Source organism: Phaenicophaeus curvirostris, chromosome 1 (assembly GCF_032191515.1).
Source record: "Phaenicophaeus curvirostris isolate KB17595 chromosome 1, BPBGC_Pcur_1.0, whole genome shotgun sequence".
Lineage (NCBI taxonomy): Eukaryota > Metazoa > Chordata > Aves > Cuculiformes > Cuculidae > Phaenicophaeus > Phaenicophaeus curvirostris.
In genome coordinates this window covers 179672365-179698155 of record NC_091392.1, presented here as the reverse complement: position 1 = coordinate 179698155, position 25791 = coordinate 179672365, and the positions used below count along the sequence as shown (strand labels likewise).

The window sequence follows — 25791 nt, the reverse complement described above, 5'->3', positions numbered from 1 at the left end:
TTTTCTAATTAGATTTTTTTATGCCACACAGCACTGCAAACTGGAAAGCTAAAAAGTAAAGCACTACTACTGATAGCCCCTTGTGGTTAAGAGATGAATAGCACAAAGGATTCTCAGCAGTTGGCAGTTCTTGGCGTGTAGACAGTGGCTTCTACAAGAGAGCATGTTGATTCAGAGAAGAGAGGTCTATTTAAAATAAAAGCAAAGTAGAACTATTATTATTATTATTACCAGTTGAAGTCCTCCTAATATCCAAACTAAACACAACACACATCTTTCTTTAAATGTACTGATTTGGGAGTGGTCATTCCTAACCAGAAAACAGGATGTAAGTTAGCAGGATGTAAGGTGTCTCAGCTTTCCAGGAATCCAGGATTCTACATGACTTAGCATAAAGAGAGAAAACTAGGTAAACCTAAACACTGGCTCCACAACTAGAGTTCTAGGTGCAAAACCAGGGCTCAATCGTGTTCTTAGTAGAGGTAAAAGGTTAACGATAACAGCTGATGTAAAAAACTCCTTACAACCCAAAAAGCTCTGTCCCACTCAAATTTTAATTCTTGCATTAGGTAAGCGAGTTTGCTGTTCCAGTCTTCTGTAAAAACACAAAGAAATAGAAAGAATTCAGTCCTTCAAGACTTGCTGTCTTCACATTCACCATATACAATTTTTTTAATGCCTGCCATTCACTTGAGATCACCAACTAAGATTCTACCAACATTTGTTTGTGGAACTGCAATGTTCAGATGCAGGTTTCTAAACTATGAAATAAACTTTGAAGTAACACTTTATTCCATAGTTTTGTTTCAAATCCTAAGTGAAAAAAACAGTCCCTGAAGCTGTCAATTCAAAAGCTGACATTTGGTAACACAAACTCCTTCTGTCGTGTAGGGAATAAGCCCCAAGCAAATGACATAATTTTTGTCACATGACAAAAAAGGAGACATAAGACCCAATGGAAAACATCTGATGTTATACACTTCACATGTTGCAGCACCTAAAGCAAACACTGCTTCAGCAGAGTGATTCACTGGCTGTCTCTGGAGGACAACTCTGTGCTTCTGGACATTTATCAGGCGGCCACCTCATACCGAATGTTCCAAATCATTAACTACAGTGTGTCCTCAAGTAGATACCTGGTTTAGGCCTGCCCTAGTCACTCTTCCGTCAAATTTCAGTAGAGCACATCAAATTTTCTGAGAGTAGATGCCTGCTGTTAGGAAGAGGTGTTCTTCTTGTTCAGTTAGCAGCTAGGCTAAATTCTGTGCTGCGCTCAGACAGATTAACCCTGCAGCTTGCTCCTATCTAGGAAGGTTCAATGAACACCTATGGAATAACTTGGGTTACCTCTACTGAAGATAGGCCACTAAAAACTGGAATGCAACCCACTACGTTTCTGTCCGTGCTCGAAATGCTCAAATAGCTTCTGAACAGGAAATACAGAGGCCAGCCCTTAAAATGAGAACCAGAACTCAGGACTTTACTCAAGTCCCTACTACATCACTACCACAACAGAAAAAGGCAGATTGTCTTCTCGTGAAGTTTTTCCTCTAGAATCTTCTCTCTCTTTTTTTTTTTTTTTGAGTCAAAGATGCCCATCTCCAAAAGACAGCATGGATAAAAGCCTAAACTGAGAATAACCGGAGCCTCATGCTAGGGGACTCTGCTGAAATCAGGAGCTACAAGTTGGGATTCTGTGGTACTTCACAGAGCTAAAACCTTCAGATCTTCTCAATTCTGGGTGAGTGCTTTAACAATTTCCTGCTGCTAATACTGTTTGCATTTGAGGATAAACTTAATATAGCCCGAGTAAACAAACAGCCTATCTTTTGTTCTGGAGAGAAAGAAACGCAACATTTACATACTGTCTCTATATTGTCTCTCTTCTGTCATGTCTTTGATGTCTGGCTTCTGGCTGTCCTGCTGCAACCTCATGTTTTGTACAATTATAGGCAATGTACAATTATAGTCCTCTACAGGGAATGCCATGGTCGAAACAGGAGATGCAGTGGATTCAATGTGCTTGCTAGGATTAGGTCATGATTAAGTGGTGAACTGGGCTGCGCCCGAGACCTCAGCAGCTAAAAGCTTCTGAAATTAGAACTAAGGTAGAATGCCAACACCCTGAATGTGACACCCCTTGTGATCACAGTCCATTGCAGAGACATACTTTCCTGTCTTTTTACCAATAACAAGAAGACAAGATTATGAATGCATCTACAATAAGGGATGCTTGGAGACATCAGAAATGAAAGTTTGACTGAAAAACTACTGATCTTGAAAATTCTTAATAACATTGCATCTGACATAATAGATACTTGAAACATTTAGATTAAGACTTCCAATTCTGCTCATGACTTAAGGTCAACAAAGAGTTATCATGTTTAAAAACTTTTGCAGAAATTTGGTCCCAAAATAACCAATGCTAAATCAGAGTATACATAAAAAAGAACTGATGTTCCCAGTCAGACACAGCAACATAAAGAGGTACCATGCTTACTACCAACACCTGCAGCCTCTTCTGTAGTGAAATGTTTCTGCTGTCATACAGAAACACCTTCCACCAATACCCACAATTTAGTGTTGAAAGTGATTCAAAAGGTCTTAGCTTAAAAAAAAAAATCATCACACACTAACTAATAGAGGCTTTAAAAATTTTTATTTATTTAAAACTTTTGAACTTGTTTTAGCATTTGAAATTTAAAATTTGGTCTTTTTGGTGTTTTATGTGACAAAGGCTCCTTGACTTTTCACAATGAACTCTTTACAGATCCCTTCAACAAGGAACTGTTTTCCCAAATCTCAAGCAGGCTAACACACAAGGGAAGTCTGTAAACTCAAACATTAAGAGCTTCAATGACAAAGGTTGTTGTTGATAAAAAGCTTTCAACAATGTTAATAAATATGTATCATCAGAAAGAAAGTATCTGGTAAAGCATTAAACAGGGGCCAGACACAAAGATAAGCCTATGCTGTTGCAGTGTTCTCTTCAAATTCAATTTGCTTTGTAACCAAATATGTTTTAGAAAGTAACACACACAGTGCTTTGGCAGCCAAAACAACTCAGAGCCAGAAAGAACTATGTAAGGAATCTACTTAACCTGTGCCAAACAAGGCCAGGGAAGAAAAAACTAACTTGGCTCACACATACAAAAGTTGTCATTCCAAACCAGAAGAAAGGGAAAAGGACATGCGTATGGTGAAACTCCTCACCATACATTATGTATGGATCAATAATATCCCTCTACAAGGGAGCTGAGACAAGAAAATTGCTTAATAGCTGGAAAGTAAATGTGTCCTTTGCACAGAAACCTTTTTTATTGCTTCACTACTGTCTGGATGCAGGAGATCTAAATTTTCTGTTGCTGGACCACCAGGGCCCAAGGGCTGAGAAAGATCTCATGAATCAAGTCTAATCACCTGCTATTTCAGCTTCATTCTTCTCCCCCATTATCATACATCAAGATGCATCATAAATGGATTCCATGTAAAACATGAAGACTGATCTTAAAACACTTAGTTCTTTAAGCTATACATTGCCCTAAAGCACCCTAGAGCTGTCCTAGAGCACCACTCTCCTACCTAACCAGGAGGTTTCTTGTAATTAGACAAACGTTAGTCACAGCCATTTGACATCCAGCTGGGCTCTAAACTAGCTCTGGCATTAAACTATTTATTTTTTTTAATCCCTGGTGTTTACTTACCTATTCCTAACAAAATTCATTTTTAGACAAACCAAACTCTTCTACTTTCCTTTTATAAAATAAGCTCCTCATTACCCTGAATATTCTAATAGCAGTTTTCTACAACACGTGGTATCAGTTTCATTTCATTTCTTGTATACATGAACTATCAAACCACAGTTGAGGTCTCAGCAGAATCCTGTAAAATGCTACTAAACATCCCAAGCTGCATTAGCAAGAACTGCCCTGATGCATTTTAAGATCGCAGTAACCTTTACAGATACTTGACACTGGAGATCATACTTACCTTGCGAGTCAAATAGCTTGCCTGCTTCCTCCCCCTCTTTATCAAGTTTCAGTCAGGGAGATCCCCACTTATAATTTATTAATCTTATGCATGATCCTGTGTTGTATATAACTGCATTTCACCCAGTTCAGGGGTACCATTCAACAACACTCCTTTAGACAGTTAATACATGTTCTTGTTGACCTTTCACCACTCCTGGAATACACGCTTCCTATGCCACTGGAGCTGTCTGGACGATCAGCTTGGCTGAAATGCCAAGTATTTCTAGTATATCTTGATAGCTGAAAGATACGTGACTGCAGTGGTTACTGAGTGATTAAGAAAGGATATATTTACATTTAGGCTAGCTGTGCATCATGCCTTAAATTTAATCATTTCCTATTTCATCCACAATTCAGAACCTTAAAAAAACCCCAACCAAGTAAGGTTATATTGACTCTGCTGAAGCTCTTTAGACATAGAAATCAAAAAGCATTCTGTACTATGCTTTGAATTTTGCAGCATGGAGACAGGCAACATGCAAGTACCTGGCCTCAAGACTCCACTGCATAACTTCAAATCTTTACACTTGCATTCTCTAGTCCTTCGATTTACTTCCCACTGGCCTTCGTACCCGCCAAAGTTATATCCTATATAGATATAACCTCACCTAACTTTCATCCTTTTTTTCTATTTGGAATATTCCCAGGCACTTCAGACCTCCTGTTCAGTTCTCTGAAGCTACACAGAAATGTGTACCTGCCAAAGTACTATTTGTGCTGCTGTGTCTGGACAATGCTACCGTACAATAATATGATCCAGCAACATATGTTTACATGCTTCTGAGAAGAAACCCAAACCCAACACCCTTCTGTTTAACTGCTATCGTTAAAATGAGACTAGATTATTTCCCATAAAAAAATAATAGATCTGTTTTTCTGATGAAAGGATGAGGTCAGTAACTGAAAAAAAATGGCAACACACTAATTCTATGAAGATAATGGGCAGTTGGAAGGCTGTTATGGGCAAATCAGTGCTCTGCACGGTATTTTAAAGACCTGTCAGAGAATAAATTGGGGAAACAACCTACAGATAAAACTGTGTGGGTACATGAAAAAGATTCCAAGTCTAGTATGTGTCATAACCTTGCTGGAAAGCAATGCATGGAAATATGAGAGTGTATATAGCTGTAATTAAGAGAAAAAGACAGGGTCTTTCCAAGGTACATTTTCCTCCTTTTTATGCAATCTTTCTTTGTGTAAGAATTAGAAGGGTGTAATAAGCATAAAATCACACCTTTTATGAAGATTTTACTGAAAAGGCTACATCATGTTGGATTTACAACCTGTTTAGAAAAAGCACTGTTCTAACACACACAGGCCTCAAGTCCACAGTGAAAAGTGATCAAACTGTCTACAATCAACCTCCAAATCTTATGCTTAACAGTCCCCTTGTACCCATTTGCAGTACAAGTCTGGGAAGTGAGTGGAAGATAGGCTCACGCTAGAGAGTCCTCAGCATCTCTCTTCAGCATTTGCTGAAAGAAAAATTGCATTTTTATTTTTCATCTCTCTTAGCAGGTGATTTTTAAACCTCATTCATGCTGGAAGAACTTTTAACTGGTTGCAGTTGCTCAGACTGTCCTTGTAACTTACTAAATATTTTCACTCAGTTCTTAGTCACCAGATGCTCCCCAAAGTTGCACTGCCAGTAGTGCCACTCTAAATCAGAGGCAGTCACTCTGCTTTTGACCCCTTACTACTCAATTCACAAAAAAAAAAAAAAAGTCTAGCTTCTCAAATTCCCAAACTCATCTTGGGCTTTAGGCACTCCAAGGATCTGTCTGCAAGACAGCTTTATTTGTATGCACTATCTTATGCAAAATAAGAGTAAAAAGTCAGATGAGATTTCAGATTTAACCGGATTTAAAAGCTAGGTAAGGCTAAACTTACTTTTTTTTTTTTTTCCCCCTAAATTGAACTGTACAGTTCTGTGCCTGATCACAAAATGAGAAACAGAATACGTGGAAGGCATAACAAAAAGAATAAATGCAAACTTAAGTATGTTTAATATAATTTTCTATATCTACCTGCTACTTTAAGAGTTTTAGTGAGTTGTCTTTTAGTTGCATTATCCCTAAGAGCTAGGTCTAGCAAGAGTGGTGGCTTTCAGAGCACAACCTCTTCTAGGCTAAAGCAGCTGAGGACGTAACACAGTAGCATTTCACTTAAATGCTGCCTTTCAAGAGACCACTTTAAATGGAACTTGGGGAAAAAAAAAAGAAAATGAGAAAGGCTGACAACTCTCTGCAGACACATCGTTTTCCTCCCTGTTTTCTATTTCTTCCATTCTGAATCTCAGAAGACTGCAGCATCATTAAGTCACAGCTCGTGGACCTAACAGTTATTTCCCTGCCCTCTTCCTGGGAATCTGATTTGTTTCCACCTGCTTTAGTAGTTTGCTTTGTTTTTTTGGTTAGTTTTTAGAACTGGCTTGCTAAGGCTGTGTTTTATGAGTAGGTCTCAGCCCACGGTCCTTCTGGGGTCTTTGTTCAGTGCAGTCCTTCTAGTTAAAGTGACCTGTCCATATTTCCTAAGATTTTTCTAGGACTGTTGCAACACTTCATTAAGAAGAGGTTGTGATAGGGAATACTCACATCTTACTGAAACTACAGTTCAGTATTAAATCCTTTTAAAAATTACTAATGAAGCAATAATATAGACCACCAGTTTAGCATTTACAGCTCTTTTCTTGGTTGCCTTGGAAGGCACATCCATTCTACCTTTGAGGACAGATGTCAAGATCATTCAAGGAAAACAATATACTCAGTATTTTTGCATATGGCCCATATGTACAGCAGCCAAGGGAAAAGATAAGTGAAACTGCTGGAGAACAGCAGTTGAAAAATGCTGTTGAAAAATTTGTTGAAAACCGAATTGAGAACAAGCACAGAAGATACATACACTCACAGAACAGCTGATTCATCAAAAGGGAAGGTAGGTGTAGTCACCTTCTCTAGCACCTCTAATACCATTAACTTGAGATCAATCTACCAGCTATCAGGTGCTGCACCTTCACTCGAAAAGATCTGAGGCTCCTTGGGTGGTGAACTAGGACACCTGCTCCAGACAACTGTGTTTTCTGAAGAACAACCGGAAAGCACTTTGCAATGTGAGAAATGGCTTCTCTTAGGCAAAAAGAAAACAAGAACAGCACTGTGGGTAACTGTATTCACTACCAATCAACTTAGCCCTTCCAACTTTGTTTGAAACCCCATGTAATTACACTGTTTCTTAATGGCTTTAAGTGGCTGAACTCACATAGTTGTAATTGGTCTTTAACTTGCATTACACAGTAGCTGTTTATATTTGTGCACAGCTAGCCTATGTTTGTAATGACCTTGTTATCTTTCTCCTCTTCTTCCTTTCCCTCATTTGGATAATAAACTGCTTTAGATGTAAAACAGATTGCTGCATGTCTGCAGAAGGAAGAAGGGGAAAGGAAGTTATATTACCACTACTTTAATGAAGTTGAAGAGTGCTGTGATCATGTAACTCATGCAAGCAGACAAAACCTCAGTCTTTTAACAGACAGTCAAAAAAAGACAACTATAATTCTTTACGATTAATAACACATGGACAGCCATATCTATCAAACCATGCTCTGCTGATTCATCCATTAGAAAAAAGCAGACCTAAGAACATAATAATAATAACAATAACAATAACAATAAATCCCTGGATTCAAAGTTGCAACATTCAGTTAGATATTACCTTCCAGGAAGAAGAGTGTACCTGGACCCATACAGACAACACAGGTGAAGACGAAGGGAGACTAACCTCCTGATCTCTTTCTTTTGCTACCTTGGCCCTCTGTCTACAGTTCTTTAGTGTCAAGGTCAGGTTGGATAGGGCTCTGAGCAACCTGATCTAGCTGAAGATGTTCCTGCTCATTGCAGAGGGGTTGAACTAGATGACCTGTTTCAACTCAAACTATTCTATGATTAGAAAACAGATAAACTGACTGCAATGCCGGCAACTATTATAATATTATCAGACGCAGACCTGTCAAGCTTAACATACTTTATACAAGACTCATTCAAGTGATTTCAGACTCGGACAGCCCACAGTGGCACTCGGTGGTTTGAGTTAACACTCTGCAGCCTTGTGGACCAGGTATGACTGACTACAGTTATGGAAACCAAGTTTTAGGGGCATTCTCTAGCTGCAGCTTAGGGCTTTAACTCTGCTTCCAACAAACACCTCCAAGTACTGGTATCATCCTTGTAAAATGTGAGATGTTAGGTGCTCGTGGAAATGGATGAGTTCAAAGAGTTCAAATGCTTGGGGACAAAGATTCGCTGTGGGTACAACAGCAAACCAACACACTCAAATGAGATGTTTTCAGGATGTAGCCTTACTTACTTCAGCTTGCAATAGCCAGACTTCATTTCCAGAATGGAAACATCTCATCTAGGTATCTAAAATTACGTGTCTGCATGCAAGTTAGGACTTTTAAACTCCCATTATAGCAAGTGGAGACCCAGTTAGTACAGACAGTGGAGCCTGGAGAGCTATTCAGTGCAAACTGATGTCAGCTGTAAAGCACTGACTGTACTACAGCTAGTGACTAAATCTTCACTAGGTATAATGGGAGCTTAGATCCAAGGCCACATATAGAAACACACATTTAGACACCTAAAATTAAATGTCTTCAGTATGCTGCTGAAGCACTGATATTTCAAACAAATGTCTCCAGAACCTTCCTATCATCAGGCTGGGTTTGCAGTGTAGTGCAGAGGGGGAATGATGGAAGAGATTAGAGAAGACATAGGAAAATAAGACATGAAAAGGACAACCTGACTGAACATCTTATGATGAATATGGTAAATTCTGAACTGATTTACATCTCAAAATGTATCAAAGAAGTCAAGACAGAATAAAAGTTAGAAAAATATCTAACAGAAGAATAAGAAAATAACCAAGTCAAAAAAAATTACAGGCATGTCTTTGTCCAAATAAAGATACTGGATCCATTTGACACATTTTAGATAGAAATGAAAATTAAGTTCTCCCTAAACTACTCTACAACCAGCAATGTGAAAGAGATCTGAATGAATGCATTTCCCCCTTAACATACTTTTTAATTTGCTGCTGCAGAAGGTGATAAAGTGGGTCTAGTTTGCTTTTTAATAAAATTTTTGCCAAGTTTAGTTTATTCTGGGAACAGCCAGCATGTTTTAGAAATCTAGTATTTGTAATCCTAACAAAATTGTCACAACTGTAACATGAGCTGCTCTGGCAGAAAAGTAGCATGATAAAGTGAGCTCTTCCAACAACAGCTTCTTGTAGCACCCCAGACTGCCTCTAAAGGTTGGAGGAGACTGGGACTACCAAGAACTGGTCAGTTATCACAGTTATTGGAGGAGAAGGTCAGGCTTTTCAAAGAGAAGGCTGGGGAACTTCTCTCTCAGAGCAGAAAGAGCTGGATCTAAACAACAGACTTCTGGATGGCTACACTTTATTCCGGTCAGAGGAATGGCCTCGTTTTGTACTCCTTTGCAGGTTTGGTTGAGTTAGTAAAACAAATTTGAGAGATGGCCCTGAAAAGAGTGAAGACTGCCTCTGCCCTATTGCAAAAGGGACTACAGAATCAGGAGATGCACCTAAACTAGCTTTAATTCAGCAGAGTAGGAGCAGTAGTTTGAGACAAGCTGCAGCTTCAGGGCTGGCAGGTAAAACTTGCCTGTAAAGAGCACTCTCCTGTGTGTCAAAGCCAATACATGAACATTGCATACGCACTACAGTGAGGACTTAAATCCATCATTATTTCTTTACCTTATTTGCTGTATCTCCACCCAACTTTTATGCCAACCTACCCATAAAAGGCAGAGGGTAAGTCTGTTCAACAAAATTTGCAAGGGCTTTCACTCTAAGCTACAAAAAGTAGACTTGATGTTCCGGTGGGTCTTTTCCAACCTGGTGATTCTATGATTCTATGAAAAGAGCAGCTCCTATTTGCCATTGCATTGGAATGACATAGCTCCAAATCAAGCTGTTACAACCACGCTTATTGGCCACTTTCTCTCCGTATCTTGTTGCAATACAGAAGAGAACTAAGTCTTCTCTGCCATTATACTCCTGCATAGCTGAACAATACCAATGATCTTATTTTTAGTTTGACTGTAGGTACCTGGAAATAGAAATCATTTATAGATGTTTGTAAAATGTGTATATTGAAGGTCATTTCCAAACAGAGATGCTTTAAAGCTAAGCCACTCCGAGACTCGGCTCTGAAACTCTACTTGGACATCCTCAACAAAGAGTTAAGTGGAGCTTGCTGGGACCTCATACTTTTTGTTGACTTGTCTTAGCTTTCCTCAATTTAGGCCCCCTAAATACTTCCGACAGACATCCTGCAATTAATGTGTAGAAGAGTATGTTAATCTAAGTACCTATATCCGGTTTCAGCCTTGCAGATCACGTTTAATCTTCTACAGCACTCACTCACACAGAAGGAATAGATAAGACAACTGAACTGATTTACTGTTTAAGGTAGCGTGTTTTTCTTATTTTTATTTTTTTAAATAAACTGATGTATAAAACCTTACATCTGTGTCTTCAGAAGGCTACAGTGGAGAAAAGCTGTAAAGCATCTTTGAAGACAAAAAGGAAAGCAAATAAACTTACACATCATCATGTAACATTTCAGTATTTAGCAATGAGAAAGAGGTAAATAGAAATAAGGATGAGGAATTTTCTTCTTGAGCCATGTTAAAAAAAAATCACCCAGAGCACCTTCCCTGGATGGCTCTAGTAATCTGTATTCAATGGGAGCAAGAAAAGTAGAGCACTAAAAACTTTAAAATACACCTCTGGGTTTACTTGTAAGCTTTCATTATCCAGGCTCTTAACTACCTAGAAGACTAGAGATGCTTAATAAGAGAATTCTTGTTAACATTGTTTTATTGATTTTCTAGTTTGTTCCATTACTACAGATCTGTGTATTTAAAAAGAAAAATAAATTATTTTGCTCCTAAACATTGACCAATGCTAAAGGTGGATACAGAATAATTTAATAAACAAGATACAGGATTTCTAGAGGTGATGTCATCTTTAAAGCCAACATATGGGATCACTACTGCAGTGCCAGGTATCCTAGTATATTCTCAAATCAACACAGAGTGACAGCACACATTTTTGTGTAACACAGTAGGTTTGGGATTTGATATTAAGCTGATTTGATATTAAGGTCTTCTTGTGAAAGACATCTTCCAACGACCATTTGCAACTAGCAAAGTCCTTTCTGAGAGGTTTGCAACAACTTGCGCAGACTTTACTACTGGTCTTTAACCACCCCCAACATTAATAGATTAGTTTTATTTAAAACTCAACACAAAAGCACAAGATAATACTGAGAACAAAATAAATCCAGGATTATTTTTTGTTCAAATGTACTTAAATAGCAGTTTCATTTGGATTTTAACATGTTCAACTTGGTTGCTCTAACACTTCCCCAAAAAAAAGAAACACGTGAGACCTGGCAGCAGATAACAGATTATAAGCAGCCCTACCAAGGACTTGGGGAAACTGGTGGTTGAAAAACTGAACATGAGCTGGCAATGTGTGTTCACAGTCCAGAAGACAATCCATGTCTTGAGCTGCATCAAAAGAACCATGGGCAGCAGTTCAAGGGAAGTGATTCTGCCCTTCTATCACTATGGTGAGATGCCACCTGGAATACTGCATTCATTTCTGGAGTCCTCAGCACAGGAAGGACGTGGATCTGTTGAAGCGGGTCCAGAGGAGGCCCATGAAAATTATCAGAGGGATGGAGCACCTCCCCTATGAAGAAAGGCTGAGAGAGTTGGGGTTGTTCAGCCTGGAGCAGAGAAAGCCCTGGGAAGACCCAATTGTGGCCTTTCACTATATAAAGGGAGGTTAAATAAAGGCAGAAGGAGACTTTTTATGAGGGCATGTAGTGATAGGACAAGGGGCAATGGTTTTAAACTGAAAGAGAAAGATTTAGATTAGGTATAAGAAAGAGTTTCTTCATTATGAGGGTGTCAAGGTACTGAAACAGGTTTCCCGGAGAAGCTGTGGACGCCCCGTCCCTGGAAGTGTTCAAGGCCATGCTGGATGGGGCTTCGAGCAACCTGATCTAGTGGAAAATGTCTTTGCCCATAGCAGGAGGTTGGACTAGAAGGATCTATGAAGGTCCCTTCCAATTCAAACCATTCTGTGATTCTGTAACAATTTTATTCATACAATATTCTGGGTAGTGGGCAAGTTTGGCATTGCAAATTGAAGTTAATCTTAAAATGGACTACAGTTTGTGCTCCACTACAGCAGCCTCAGAACTGATATGATCATCTCTTCCTCTTGACTTCCTTGAAAATACTTATCAGAAGTATTTTATTTCTTATTTTAAAAGAAAAAAATGAGGTTAAGATTGCTTACCTTCTATCCCAGGGACTAACCTTAATAGTGATACTTCATTTAATTTCAAAGCATGAAGTATTTATGACTCATTCTAATTTACATACATTTTCTTATTTTATTATGAAAATGGCAATTTTCCTTTGCAGAAACATATAGAACGTGGTCTGTCTTATTATGTGGAGTAACATTTAATAGCCCTTAGCTGTAACGTGGGACTGTTATAAAATGTGCTGAGGATGAGTCATCTTCATTCATTTATTCTGCAATAGGAAGAATTCATGAATGAGTGATCTGCAGTAATTCACTTCTACAAAGTGAGCCCATTCATACATTTTGAACCTGGTTTTCTGAATCACTGCACTGTAGTTGATTATTTCGCTTTAACAGAAGAAAACCTTGGCTTAAGGAAAGCTTCCACAGAAGTCTGGGTATATGTGAGAACAATTTCATGTCTTTAAAAGAGCTCTTCTCAAAACAAACATTTTGGTCTAACACATGGATATACAGACAGATCTATTCCTACTTATCTAGTAAGACGAGCACAGTGCCTTTGGAAAGTAAGAGACTGACAAAAGGTTTTAATTGAAGTTACATCAAGAAGGGGAAGAAGTCATCGTTATCAGACAAACCAGTATGCAGTCAAAGAAAAGATTTTATAGAAGCAGAAAAGTGGCCACTGGTATACAGGAGAGCTCACCTGAAGCTGTATTTAAGTCAAAATACATAGAAAAGCAACTAAGATCCAAGATTGCTAAATACAGAAACATAAAGCAACTACACTTCTTATTTTACAGAAATATAAATCTAAGACACCAAGAATAAAATACACAAATTACTTTAAGTCACCAAACCTCTGCCAAAATAAAGGAATGGGATTCAGCAAGGAGGAAAGGTCCCTTCACCACCACTGCTCTTTTGCCAGCCTTAAAGAGACTTTAGACCAGTAAATGATCTTAAGAGCCTTTTCACCCAATCTTAACTGCCATAGAAGAGGCCTGCATTAAGAAGCTACTTCTCACTTATCGTAGATCTGAACTAGTCAAAGCTTTAAAGGATTTAGGAGAGCTGATGGTAAGTCAGTACAGAGGCCTGGGTATAAATGCAGCATTTTCTTCAGAAGCCTAGCTCACAGAAAAAGCCTGGATGCTTCTCCATTAATCGGTGCTTCAAGTTTTCATTACTTCACTGATTCAGGGACAGCTCTCAGTCATTCACTCTATTCACACCTCTCCTTTCTCCTGGAGAGACACCGACTCTACTTGTTTTCAGGTTGAGAATTTTTAGTCCGTACATAAAGTATCCAAAATAAGGCTAGTCCTCTTTAAAAATAAAATAACTTTGACAAGAGCAGCACAAAGATTGATGGACCATCTCAATGTTTCAGACAGGGCTGTGATGTAAGACAATACAATTAACAATATGGTTAGATTTATAAACAATCCACAATGACTTCAGCAGACAGCACAATCTCAAGGTGATTTGACCATCAATAAAGCACAAGAGAGATCTAGAATTATCCAAGGAACAGTGACTTGCAAAATCACTCGAAGTAATGCATCTGCATATCTGCACTTCTGTTGCCTTGGAAGAACCTGAATTTACATTTTATCATTTTCATCTTTGGTCAATTCCAAATTCTTATTATCCTTTTTAATCTCAATATTTCTCTTCTTCCTTGGATATCTTTTAGTAAGACTTTAGTCCAAAGAGACAATGTATTTGTTATCCAATGTTTTTCTAAGTATAAATTAGAATACAGGCTTACGAAAACAGTACTTGAAAATTTTCTGTACCTTAAAAAAAAAAACTGTACTATGTTCAACATTGAACTCAAGTCCTTGTTCTTTGTAGAACATTGAACGTCCCGCAAAATATTAAGTAAATGAACTTCTCAGAACCAGTTCATTCTAGAAAGCAAATGTTAGAAGTGAAGCTATATCTGGTGGTCACTTACCTTTCTATTACAAGTAAGTAAGTGTTGTGAATCATACAAGTAAGCTTTACAAGCCTCATTTTGAAAGGGATAAGGGAATGCTTTAATCAAGAAGTAAATGCATTTAATGAAAAATCTTTGCTTGTACTAATGCTTTTCCTCCAGGCGGAGATTCTGAGTGTGATGCGAGATAAAACCATATTAATTGCAATGTGCAATATATTCGTTGTATGTAATTATTTTTCTGTGGGCAACACATGCTGTGGCTTTGCAAAACAGTATTCAGATATACATTTTTAATGTATGTAATACTATGTCTTTTTACAGAAAAAAAGCTGAATATGCATTCTTTGAAGAGACTTTTAAGTCAATACAGTCAGAAAAGAGTATATAAGTATAGGTAAATGTTTACAGGAAAAACTGAGCTGGAAAAAGTATTAAGGAACATTATAATGACTAAATTAACCTCCTACTGATTGCACCTCCATCTTTGCTTTCTTTGTGCCTTTTTAAAAATAAGCATCTCTGCACATTTATGAGTTTTCCTTCAAACCATACTCATTATGTACTTCCGCATCTTTAACTTTGATCTGACCTAATAACTGAGTGCATACAGTGAAGAAAAGAACAAGGAATTGATGCGAGCTTGCTCCCTTTAGTCGACTCAATATAGCCTCCCGCGGCTGTAACTCATTTTGCAGACTGGTCAAAGGCAACCTATGTTTGAGAAGTTGTGGCAGAGCAAAAAGGACCAGCAGTACCAAATGGCTTTCTACAGTGCACATCATCTGAAATCGTTTACTTTATACAAATCTATACACAGAAAACAGGAAAGCAGACATTCCTCGTTAGTTGCAGAATATACAATGCAAAAGGGAGAGCATCAATGACTAAGAAAATTTCTTCTTTAAGCCAGACAGAACCAACAAGCCAAATGGTAGAAAGATCCATTGACATAGCACTCAAAAACCACAGAAATGTCTCTGGAGTGGCAAGACAGACCAGAAAAGCAACATTCAGAAAATCACGTGCAACTCAGAATCTGTTCTAAGACTAGTGAGTGTACAGATAATAAAAATCTCTATGCCCTTTGCTTTACTACCAACCATAAGTAGTATTTTCATGTCCTGGAAGTGGGAAGGACAAGGAGAACATCTATATGACAGGAGATTTGCGAGAGCTGCGGAACTGATTTGGGATGTCGGTTCCTAGATTGCCAGTGCCACTTTTCTGAAAAGTTGTGCAGACTGTACCTGAGCTTACACTTAGTGAGACACAGGAACAATTGTCTAATAACTGCTCACACGCTCACTTTCATATCTAAAGCGAGAAGAAATCAGCAGCTGAATCAAATCACAATAGTGAGCTGCTTACTTGGAAAGCAAAAGAGAGCAGGCAAGGATAAAAGCAGTAACACGAAAGGTTAGAATCATATCTATAAAGATATAATCTCAGTATTTTTACAGTTCATCACGCACTTCCTGCTTTCAAGATGATCATGCAAGCAAAAAGTCAGTTCATCCCCCACCACCCCCAAGGCCATCTGATAAGTCAAAATTAAAATAAAAAATGCAATGCGTGCTACTCTCCTCAGCCTTTTGTGCAACAGAAGTGCACCTTACCTGTTTTTTAGTTCAGCTTGCAAGACAAAAATCACTGCACTCCTCTCAGATATTGACAAGTAATTATTACACAGTTATGTTTCAAATAAACCCTACAGAACTGTAAGCTGCAACGCTGACCCATTTGTGGCTCAAAGGAAGCAACAATGCTATGCAACCAGCACAAAAGTTTCGAAAAATAGTGCGAATGGACATGTAAACTTTAAGATTGTTAATATAAACTTAATTACAATCCAAGGCCTCCTTTGTAGCTAAAGGACCTGTCTATGAAAACACTGGAAACCAGACCTTTCATCTGGGGGGAAAGGAGCTGGAAAATACTTTCTTCAGATCCCCAGAACAGCATCTGTTGAAGCTAGGCCAATATCCAGAAAAAAAATGAAGGCAGGATTCATTGGTCCAGAAGATTACAAGCAAATAAGTGATCCCACAGCTGAATCTGCAGATATTCCCCTCTAACACAGTAAAGTGGCATTCTGGACAGTAACAGTATCTGACTGCTTATTTCCGGCAGATGTACATAGGCTTAACGGGTGGCTATTTTCATTCAGGATGGAAAACAACATCCAAACTGACCACTGAATTCTGGGATGCTACACGTAGATGAAGCATTTGTATTTCAAAGCTGCACTTGCTAGAATTCAGAAAGGATACAATTTGAACCCTAGAGATAACGGAAAATGAGCAGTGCGATAACAGAAAGCTACTGTTGAGATGGGCAAACAATGCCATATGACAGCAGATCATTAAAAAAATAAACTCAAACCAAATTAACAACTGCAGCTATTAATTTGAGGTCTGTGTAATAAATGAGGTTAGTCAAAAGTTACTACAACCGTACTTGTCTGTTTACTTTGCAAACTGAAAAATATTTCCCCCTTTTCCCTCCCTAGAAATTTAATTTCTTTGGATATAAGAAAAAGCATTTTATGGTAGCAAAATCTAAATCCAATGACCCTTAGAACCTAATCTTTCAGGTCTTCTAACCACTCCTGTATTTAAAAAAATTCCATCAGTCAGTTACTTTCAACACCACAAATCACCTTTTATTCATCCTGATGCAGGCTCAGGAAATATTAAAATAAATTTATCCTCTTTACCTGTAATGCACTGAAACTGTCCATCTTCTCTTCTTATCGTAAACGCTTCCCCTGGATTAACGTGCACAAGAATAACCTTAAAAATAAAAGAGTGTTTACAACCATTACACAGGAATATGTTACAGAATTCTAGTAAGTGCCAAAAAAAAAAAAAAGGAAGTTTTATTGGGAAAATAATTTCTTTTTTCTGGTTAGTAAGTACATTATTTTTCACTTCACATTGCTTGCTCCCTTCGTCCTACAGAGAAAAAGAGATAAGAGCAAGAACAATTACAGATACTTTTAACCAAACATTTTTGAAAGAACAAAGGAGAAAATAACAACTGAGTAAAAACAGTACCTGTATTTTATTTTCTTGACTGCTCAGTATAATTAAAAAGGTATTTGTACAGTTTAAATTACTTCAACAAATTACATTAACTTCAACATTTATCAAACTATTACATAAAGTTTCAGAAGGAAGTGTAGATTCCCAGTGTTTGAAAAATACCGTGTGTCATTTCCTTCTTTACATGATCCAAGTATGTTTGCACATTCATTAATGATAAAACATTATTAGAAGTCACGACAAAGTAAGTGCACCAGATGCACAGCACGAAACAATGTGTATAGTTTTATTTGTGGAAAGCTGTTTATCCTAATTTTGTAAACCCAAGCCATGCAGAACTGATAGCAAAGCACAGTTATCAGCCAAAATAAACAAAGGAAGTCTGACATGAACCAAAGCAGAAGCCTGTTACCATTTTAGACTCCTGTGTTCTCATTTGAAATGTGTCTTTCTGTGAGAAAAAAAATTGTAACCATGAAGAATTAAGCTAAAATTACGGACAAAGGAAAAAAATAGAAGAATAGGTGCATTTCATTATTTCCTTTCTGGACAAATCTTTCTGAAGCCTCACTGCACATGTCTAAATAGAGTGTATGTCCTTCTCCTGCCAAGAACTGGAGATATGTAGACCTTTATACACACAACTTTATGATCAAAAATTTACCCTATTAAATTCCCAAAAGAAAATATAATTTGTCTTGTTTACAGAAACAGGTAATGGGAAACTTGCGTGTTACTCATTTAAGGAATACTAGAGAGAAAGGAAAAGGTGAGAAAAAGCCAGAAATTATACATATTCTGGTAAAGCAACTTTATATATTCATGAAAAAAATGGCAAGTTCTACCCTAACATAGCTGCAACTTTAATGAAATTTGATGGATATTCACGTTTTCAAGTTTGGGCCATGTGATTCAATACCAAATCAGCTCAATTTTAAGCATGCATTTTAAAAATAACACTTAAAGTTATTTCATGTGATACAGTGCTGTTAATGGAAAGAGATGTCTCCCTAAGTTTTAGCCTCTTTGATGAAAAAAAAAATCAAATTAATTATATCACTATTTACACTTTATCATGCTAGTAAACCTTCCAGATCTTCTGAAGTGTGTCTGAATATAAAATTCTGTAAGAGTTAGTATTTGTAACATAATCTAAACTTAGAAACAAGCTTTTTAGACGTGAACTTCCCCAAGCAGGCATAACTTTTTGAAGACATATTTCATTGATTTACTTTCTCCTATCTGCTACAATTGAAAGTTTTAGCTTGAAATTTAGACTGGAATAAAAGTACCTAAAAGCTTTGTAGGCATCTTTCCATCTCTTATATTTGAGCTGGATAATCACAGTTGCCCAAGGCTTTTGACTGATTTAGTATCCTGTGACTCCTGGGAGAAGCCAGTCTGGCTGCAGCTGACATGCCAATCTGGACAATATTCAGTTGAATATTCTTGGCCTCCACTGTATGAACTATAAGAAGTAGAAAATCTAGAAAGCCCTCAAGTTTTAGGATAATGGCTAGTAGAATTCCTCTGATTCCTATGAGGGATGACTGCTGTTCCTGCATTGTTCCCACTTTTTTTGCGTCAGTGCCTGAGGTTGGTAACCTGGGAAATAAAATTGCCTTGGGTACCTGCTGGTTTTCCTCCCCCAGACCTCTGCTGCAGGACATCCCAGCTGGAGGCTCCAGCTCGCAGAGTGGATCTGAGCATAGGAATACCTACACTGGCCCAAGCACAGCAAGTGGGCCCTATGCCTCCTGGGTTTCTCTGCTGCCGTTTCTCCTGTGTGAGAATCTTTGCTGTTCACCTCCCAGCTAGGCTGAGAAGGCAGGGGCTCAGCACAGTGAGAGGGGGCACTGCACAGCAACAACCATGCCAACAGGCAGCAGACCTCCTGAGGGGATCCAGCACCGCTCCTGATGCTCAGGATGGCATCAGATCTTCACATCTCTCAGGACACTCAACTTCCACTCAAAAGGGTGGGGATATCAGCAGGTTAATGCAATTTAATTAGATACTCTGTTCCCAGGAACAGGAAACTGAGCTTTTTTATCAATGAACTATAAGACTACTTGATACCTGACTGTATTTACTTCACTGGTTCCCACTTTCAGTTTTGCTTTTATATTGTGCATCCACATTTGTATTGTACAACCGTTTCAAGACAGGCTGTATTTGTTGCCAAGCGTGCCAAAAGAGTCTGAATCAGGGCTTAAGTCATTTCAGACGTCTGAAGTACAGCTGGCTTCAAAAGTCTTTGTCTTGAGGTAACGTGTGTCAACGTCACCAGCTCTGGTTGCTGGATCAGCCTTTCCATTGCCAAACCCCACACAGTGATCACCACTTTGAAAAGGTCATTTTTGACACTCACGACTTCAATAGATGCAATTTGAAATAAGAAAAATTAAAGCTATACACACAAAGAGAGAGACTGACTCTTTCTGGTCAGAAGAGATTACCAAAGACAGACAATCATTGCCAGGGATTCCCTCTTATCCAATGGAAGTCCACTGCACATAAAAGATGCAAGAAAAGGTAACACGGATCTTTTACAGCATCACGCATTAGGTAAACAAAACATACAGCTCGTTCATCTCATTCCACGTGGCTTTGTGCAGGCTTGCATACCTTGTTGTCCAATGTGCTGCTTCACGAACCCTGCCATCAGTACTTATGAAAACCAAGGCCCTCCTCTTTCACATTGAGTATTCTAGACCTCGGTCTCCTCCTTCTTCTGAGCAAAACATTCAGTGGCTGGAAATAAGTGAAAAGCTTTGGAAAAACGGTTCAGCCTCTCTTCCCATGCCTCAGTCTTTTTGTGACAAATCCTGTTGCTTCACAGTGCCTGAAGCTCTACTGTGCAAAGGGTAACAAGCATTATTCTGTCTAGGTTTCCATTGCCTGCTCCTCTAAGATAACTATGATAAGCTGAAAAAACTCAGATGTGTCAGTCTTGGTGGAAAACACATTAACACAGCCCGTTTTCAAATGCCATTTCTCTTTGTAAATCAACAACACACTAATTAAGGGCTTCACAAGCTTAACAAAATAATGTGAACTTAAGACACTGAAGCCTTGATACAAACACTAGAAACCTACAAGCACTTTTAAAGCATGACCAACTATGACAGAACCTAATAAAATTTAAAAGTGTAATTTCTCAATGCTAACACATCTTTGACTCAACATATTTTTGTCTCAAGTTCAAAATACGTTAAGAAATTGTTATTAAGTGGGAGTATTAGGTCAACAACTAGTTTTGTCTAATTTCTACTGGGACTATATATCATTTCCTTTAAACAGTTATTTAATGATGATCCACATGACCTCAATACAGTTCCTGATAAAAAACAGTACAGAATTTCTTTCCAGAGAACAGCATACTAGTTGACAATACAAGACTACAGCTGTATAATTATCCTAAAAACAGTTCTTGCATAAATAAAATAGTCAGCCCATATGACTAAAGTTTGAAATACCTGAAACACAGTTACCAAAGACTGTCAGAGTTTTAACAGTGAAATTTCACCTGATTTATTCTACAGAAGATATTTTAGAAGATAAACCCAGATCAAATGATCAACATTCATAAATACAGCTTTGTAGTAGTTTAACTAATAGCTATGGATTATAGAGGTTTCTTTTTAGCACAATATTAAAAGCTAAATCCATCCTGAAAACACAGTAAGGCACTGCAAGAAGGAATAGTATTCATTAACCCCCCTTCTTAGTATGGAACACACAACTTTTTTTCCTGATTTTAAAACATTCCCTGCCTATCACAAGAAGGTTGGAACTAGATGATTTTTAAGGTGGGAACTAGATGATCTTTAAGGTCTCTTCTAACCTGAACAATTCTATAATTCTACGATTTACTTCATTGCCAACCTACTGTCAGTTCTAGATACATAGGTCGTATTGGGAAAGACCAGCTTCCTAACAAAACTGAGTCATGTCACATACTAGAAAGCTCAACAAGTTTTTCCAGAAATTGCCGTTTGAACTCAGGCAGTTGCTCAAGCCAAACAAGGACAAAAATGTCCCCATGGCCTGGGTGAGCAGTCTATCTAGCCCAGTACTTTGTCTCCAATATATCAATCAGAGATATTATTTAGGAAGAGCAAGTGAGCCAGGCCACTCTCTGCAGTCCACCTCTGCCACTGTCCATGAGGTTGCCTAAACTCTTCAAGCTTGATTACACTTTGAGTTACCTCCACAACCTCTTACAGCAGCAAGTTCCCAAAGTTCACCTTTCAGCCATTTTAAAGCAATCTTCTACTAGTTAAATGCCCCTCCTTCCTGAGTAAATTTCATCCACTTCCTTCATTATTTTCTAAGCCACTGCATTTTCCCCTTCCTTGTCCCCAGGCTCTGCAAACTGAGGAGCCATAATGCTTCTATCCTTTCCTAGAGAACTACTCCATCCCCTTTACGGTGTGGTACCTTACGCCACATCTGTATTAGCAAAATCAGTGGTGCTCGGGAACATCACCTGGGACGAAGAACAATGTTCTAGGAGTCCTAAGCATAACGTGGGCTGATACCAACAGGCAGTCTTCTCCCAGACAACACTGCAAACTATTATGGAGACCACTCTTAACAGGCAGTCTGCACACTAACACTCTTTCTGGAGGAAATGGTAGTTTACTTGTTCCATGCCACTTAGCTTCTGTCTCTAGGAACATTCTGGAGCATGTTTAAATTACTAATATACAAACACTGACCACCAGTAGCCTCAAGAAGCATGTTCTGCCTTTGATTTGAAAAACTCTTCTTCACCTTAATCATAATTTGAGCTGGTCTTATTTGATATATACACTCTTAAAATACAACAATGCTATATAAAGCTACTTTATATTTCTCTCCCTGAAGAATTCCAAATTAAAATTTAATTTTATTGTAGCTCAAGTAATACGATTACACCCTACAGAGACATGCAACATTGACTTGGACATACTACTATCGATAGATGTAACACTACTTTCACAATAGTTTCACCTGAAGATCTCTCATGATTTAGTTTTACTACATCTATGTACGTAGGATAAAGCATTCCGATTTTGCACCTAAAGTATAAAAGGCAGTATGAACATTCAATGAGGCGGATACTCAATGTTTCTTATTTTTATTCAGTAAACTCTCAACTACCTGCAAGAGAAACTACAGAATGCTTCTGCAGACTGAACTAGCAAAGGAGCTGATTGGTGGGTTTTGTTTTTTTTTTTTCTCAAGCCTTATAGCTTATTTATAACACTGATGAAATTGATTTCATAAAAATGACTGGGGTGAGAAAAAAAAGATTGTTAGACTAAGGATACAAACAACAGAGTGTGGAAGGGAAATCTGTGCAAGATGGAGCTGCAGCCACCTTGACTCAGAGGGCTGCTCCAAAAAAGGGAAAACTTAAGGCCAAATGCTAACACTCATCTCTAGAAAGGTCCAGAAATAACTTCTATCAGCACAAAGCAGATGCTGCAGAAGCCAAAAAAAGATTCTTTGAGGTACTTTGCTCCACCTAGATGGTCACAGCAATGTCTTTTAGAGCCAGAATGACAAGGATAAAAACATACCTGATTTATATCTTACTAATTCTCATCTTTAGGGATACAGAACACAGACAAATACGCAGGTTAAGTTATTTCTTCATTGGAGCATAGTGAAGAATTTAAAATACGCAGTTTGCTGGTATGAAGCCCAGCAAAATACCGAGTCCTGCTTTGAATATGTTCGTTTGCACACTAATTAGGGACAAAAAGCCCATTAACTCCACTGAAATAACAACCACCAATGACCCCTTGTTCTTTCTGTAAGATCTGCACTTCTACAAGCATCTCTACTTCCACTGCCATCCTACTAATAACAGTGTTGTATTAGCAGACTGCCAGGTTTCAAGATAATTTCAGCTAGCTGGTGGGAAAAAAAGGCAGCATCAGACTTGTGGCTTCACAAATGCCACATTTACATTACAACACGCAGGGAAGTTTTCCCCGATGTTCTCAGTCACACAAAAACACCCTGATAAATAGTCTTGCACAATTAACCACTGCTCTCCATCAGGTGGTTAGTAAGCAAGACTAAAATAAAACCTATAAACATTATTGTGAAGTATCAATACTAAAATTGGGTTCATCCTGATGAGGGCCCTAGATGAGGTGACTAGTCCTAAACTTTTTTTGTTTTCCTGCTCTGCAAGTTTTATCAACAGGCATGCTACTTCATTCTTTTAAGGCAACATATCTCCATAGCAGAAACTGCAAATACAATTGGAGGTCCAAACTATTTCTGTCCCTATGGAGGGGACAACCCAGAAAAAAAAAAAAAAAAAGTCAGTAAGCTCTAAAAACTAACTGAAAAAATGTCTCAGGACAAGTTTGACTCTTTTTTTTTTTTTATCACCACTGTACATGTACAAAAGCAGCCTCTGAAAAACACTGAAAGGCTAAAGAACGAGACGAGACTCTCTCCCCAAATACACACACATCTGGACAATACAGCCAGCTAAGAAACAAGACTTCAAAAATATTTTCCCAGTTTTATCAAATACCTATATGCAGTGGATATGGAAAGCAAAAGAGATTTTACCTGAAAAAAACTACACATGCAAAATATTATTGCTAATACATCGTACACACAGAGAGAGTAATACTTTCACTTCATTGTTTAAGTTCTTGAAGTTTAAATCAGTCTGAAGTAAAAAAAACCACTCAAAACCCAAATGATTGTGTCTAGATGTATGCTAGATGATCTTTTGACACAAGCACAAAAGAAAACAAACCCAGAATTAAGACAGTTGCTAACCTTCTCCTCCACCCTGTTCCACAAATGTATGAAGACCTACCTTATTTGGGGAAATTTTTGCAGATCAGATTTGAATAAGGTTTATGAAAAAGAGTCTAATGCATCGTTACCACATAAGGAATATGTAAGTACTATACACTTACCCAAAGTCACAGTTTGAATAACGTTTGTATGCCTAAAAGGACATGACTGCCTGAAATACAGTTTCTAACTGTAAGCCAGCACAACCATGAAGAGATTCAATTAAGATACAGTAAAATTTTGTTTACAAGTTTGGTATTTGCTGCCACGTTTTCAAATCTTCTGTAGCAGGTAACAAATTATATTGCCCAAATAAATGTTTTTATACCTAAAAGCTTTTCTGTCTCTAGAAAAAGTTATTAGATACTGAATATACAACATAGTTTAAAAATATTTAGGTTTTTTAATACTTATGAGTTTATTTCTAACCAGCAAAGCCTTAGCCGAAAGATTTAAACTATCATTTTAGAGTTACTGGGACACAAGAGAAATATTTTTGTATTTGCATTAAAGAAAAATCTACAGACATCAAGCTCTGTCTCTCCAAAATATCCTGGCTCTCAAACGCATCCTTCAGGATCAAGGACTATCAGCCTTCTGAAGGGGAAAAGAAAAAGGTTCAGTTTTTTTCACCCTGACTGAGGCTAAATAAACCAAAATACATGAAATGCTTTCTCATGTGTGAAGTTGTGGCGTAAACCCATGTGAGAACCGGCGCTCTTCTCTCTCCACAGGCTAGCACGGTCTACAGCCACAAAGGCAAGAAACCCAAAGGCACCAGATTGAATTTCAGTGTAAAGGGATATTTGGAATCCTTCCCTATCCCCAGACACACTCCCTACCTCCCACTGAAGAGGATAGGAACTGAATGGGTTACTTGATATCTTCTTCTAAGAGAAGTTAGTTATGCTTTGTGCATTTACATATTTTTCCAGAATGAGTAAAATCTGAGACAAATTTTCCAACCAAGTGAAAAGCCTCTGAATATACGTAACAAGAATGCTAACAGATCTATCACTAAGTATAGTGTAACAAACTCCCCCCATGAAATTCTTTAGCAGCAAAGCCAATTCATAGTGTGGCATACATATTAAAATACTGAAAATATGGGGAAGTAAGAGGGCAAGGAGAAAGCGTGTGTGGAAGCTAGGATGCATTACCTTAATTTTATCTACTGCTAGTAAATATAATATAAAAAAATAAGAATATGTTATATTACAATTGTGGCTAAAGCATCCATAAATGAAATAATAATGTTAAGAGCCTGTACAACAAGAAAAATTACGATTTGGAGCAAAATACTACTACTGAAAAGCAGAGTTCTGTTTTTCCATCATTCTGGAGTGGGTTTGGGGGATGTATGTGTTTTTAGGGGTTGTAGGGTGTTTTGGTTTTTTCCTCCAAACAAACTTTCTAGAAACCAAGAGGGTAAAGTGTTCCAAAACATTTACCCGGACCTCTGAAACCATAATTTAATGAGAATTGAATCACAATCCATTTCTATTCTGGCTGAAACACTGTTTTTTCCAAGATGTTTTACTAGGAAAGAGACAAGAGCTCCAGGGGCTGGGCTTAGTGG

The 25791-nt window shown here is 38.0% G+C and overlaps 1 protein-coding gene across 2 annotated transcripts in view; it reads right to left on the bottom strand.

Annotated features, from left to right (window-relative positions):
• FNDC3A (fibronectin type III domain containing 3A) overlaps window positions 1-25791 on the bottom strand; it is a 123962-nt gene that overhangs the window by 66380 nt on the left and 31791 nt on the right. The window contains exon 3 of one of the 2 annotated variants that reach the window (XM_069881377.1): window positions 17066-17141. The exons of the other annotated variant lie outside the window; for it this stretch is intronic. Within the exon in view, the coding sequence (XP_069737478.1) occupies window positions 17066-17141 (76 nt within the window). The remainder of the gene's footprint in view (window positions 1-17065; window positions 17142-25791) is intronic. 2 annotated transcript variants of the gene reach the window in all.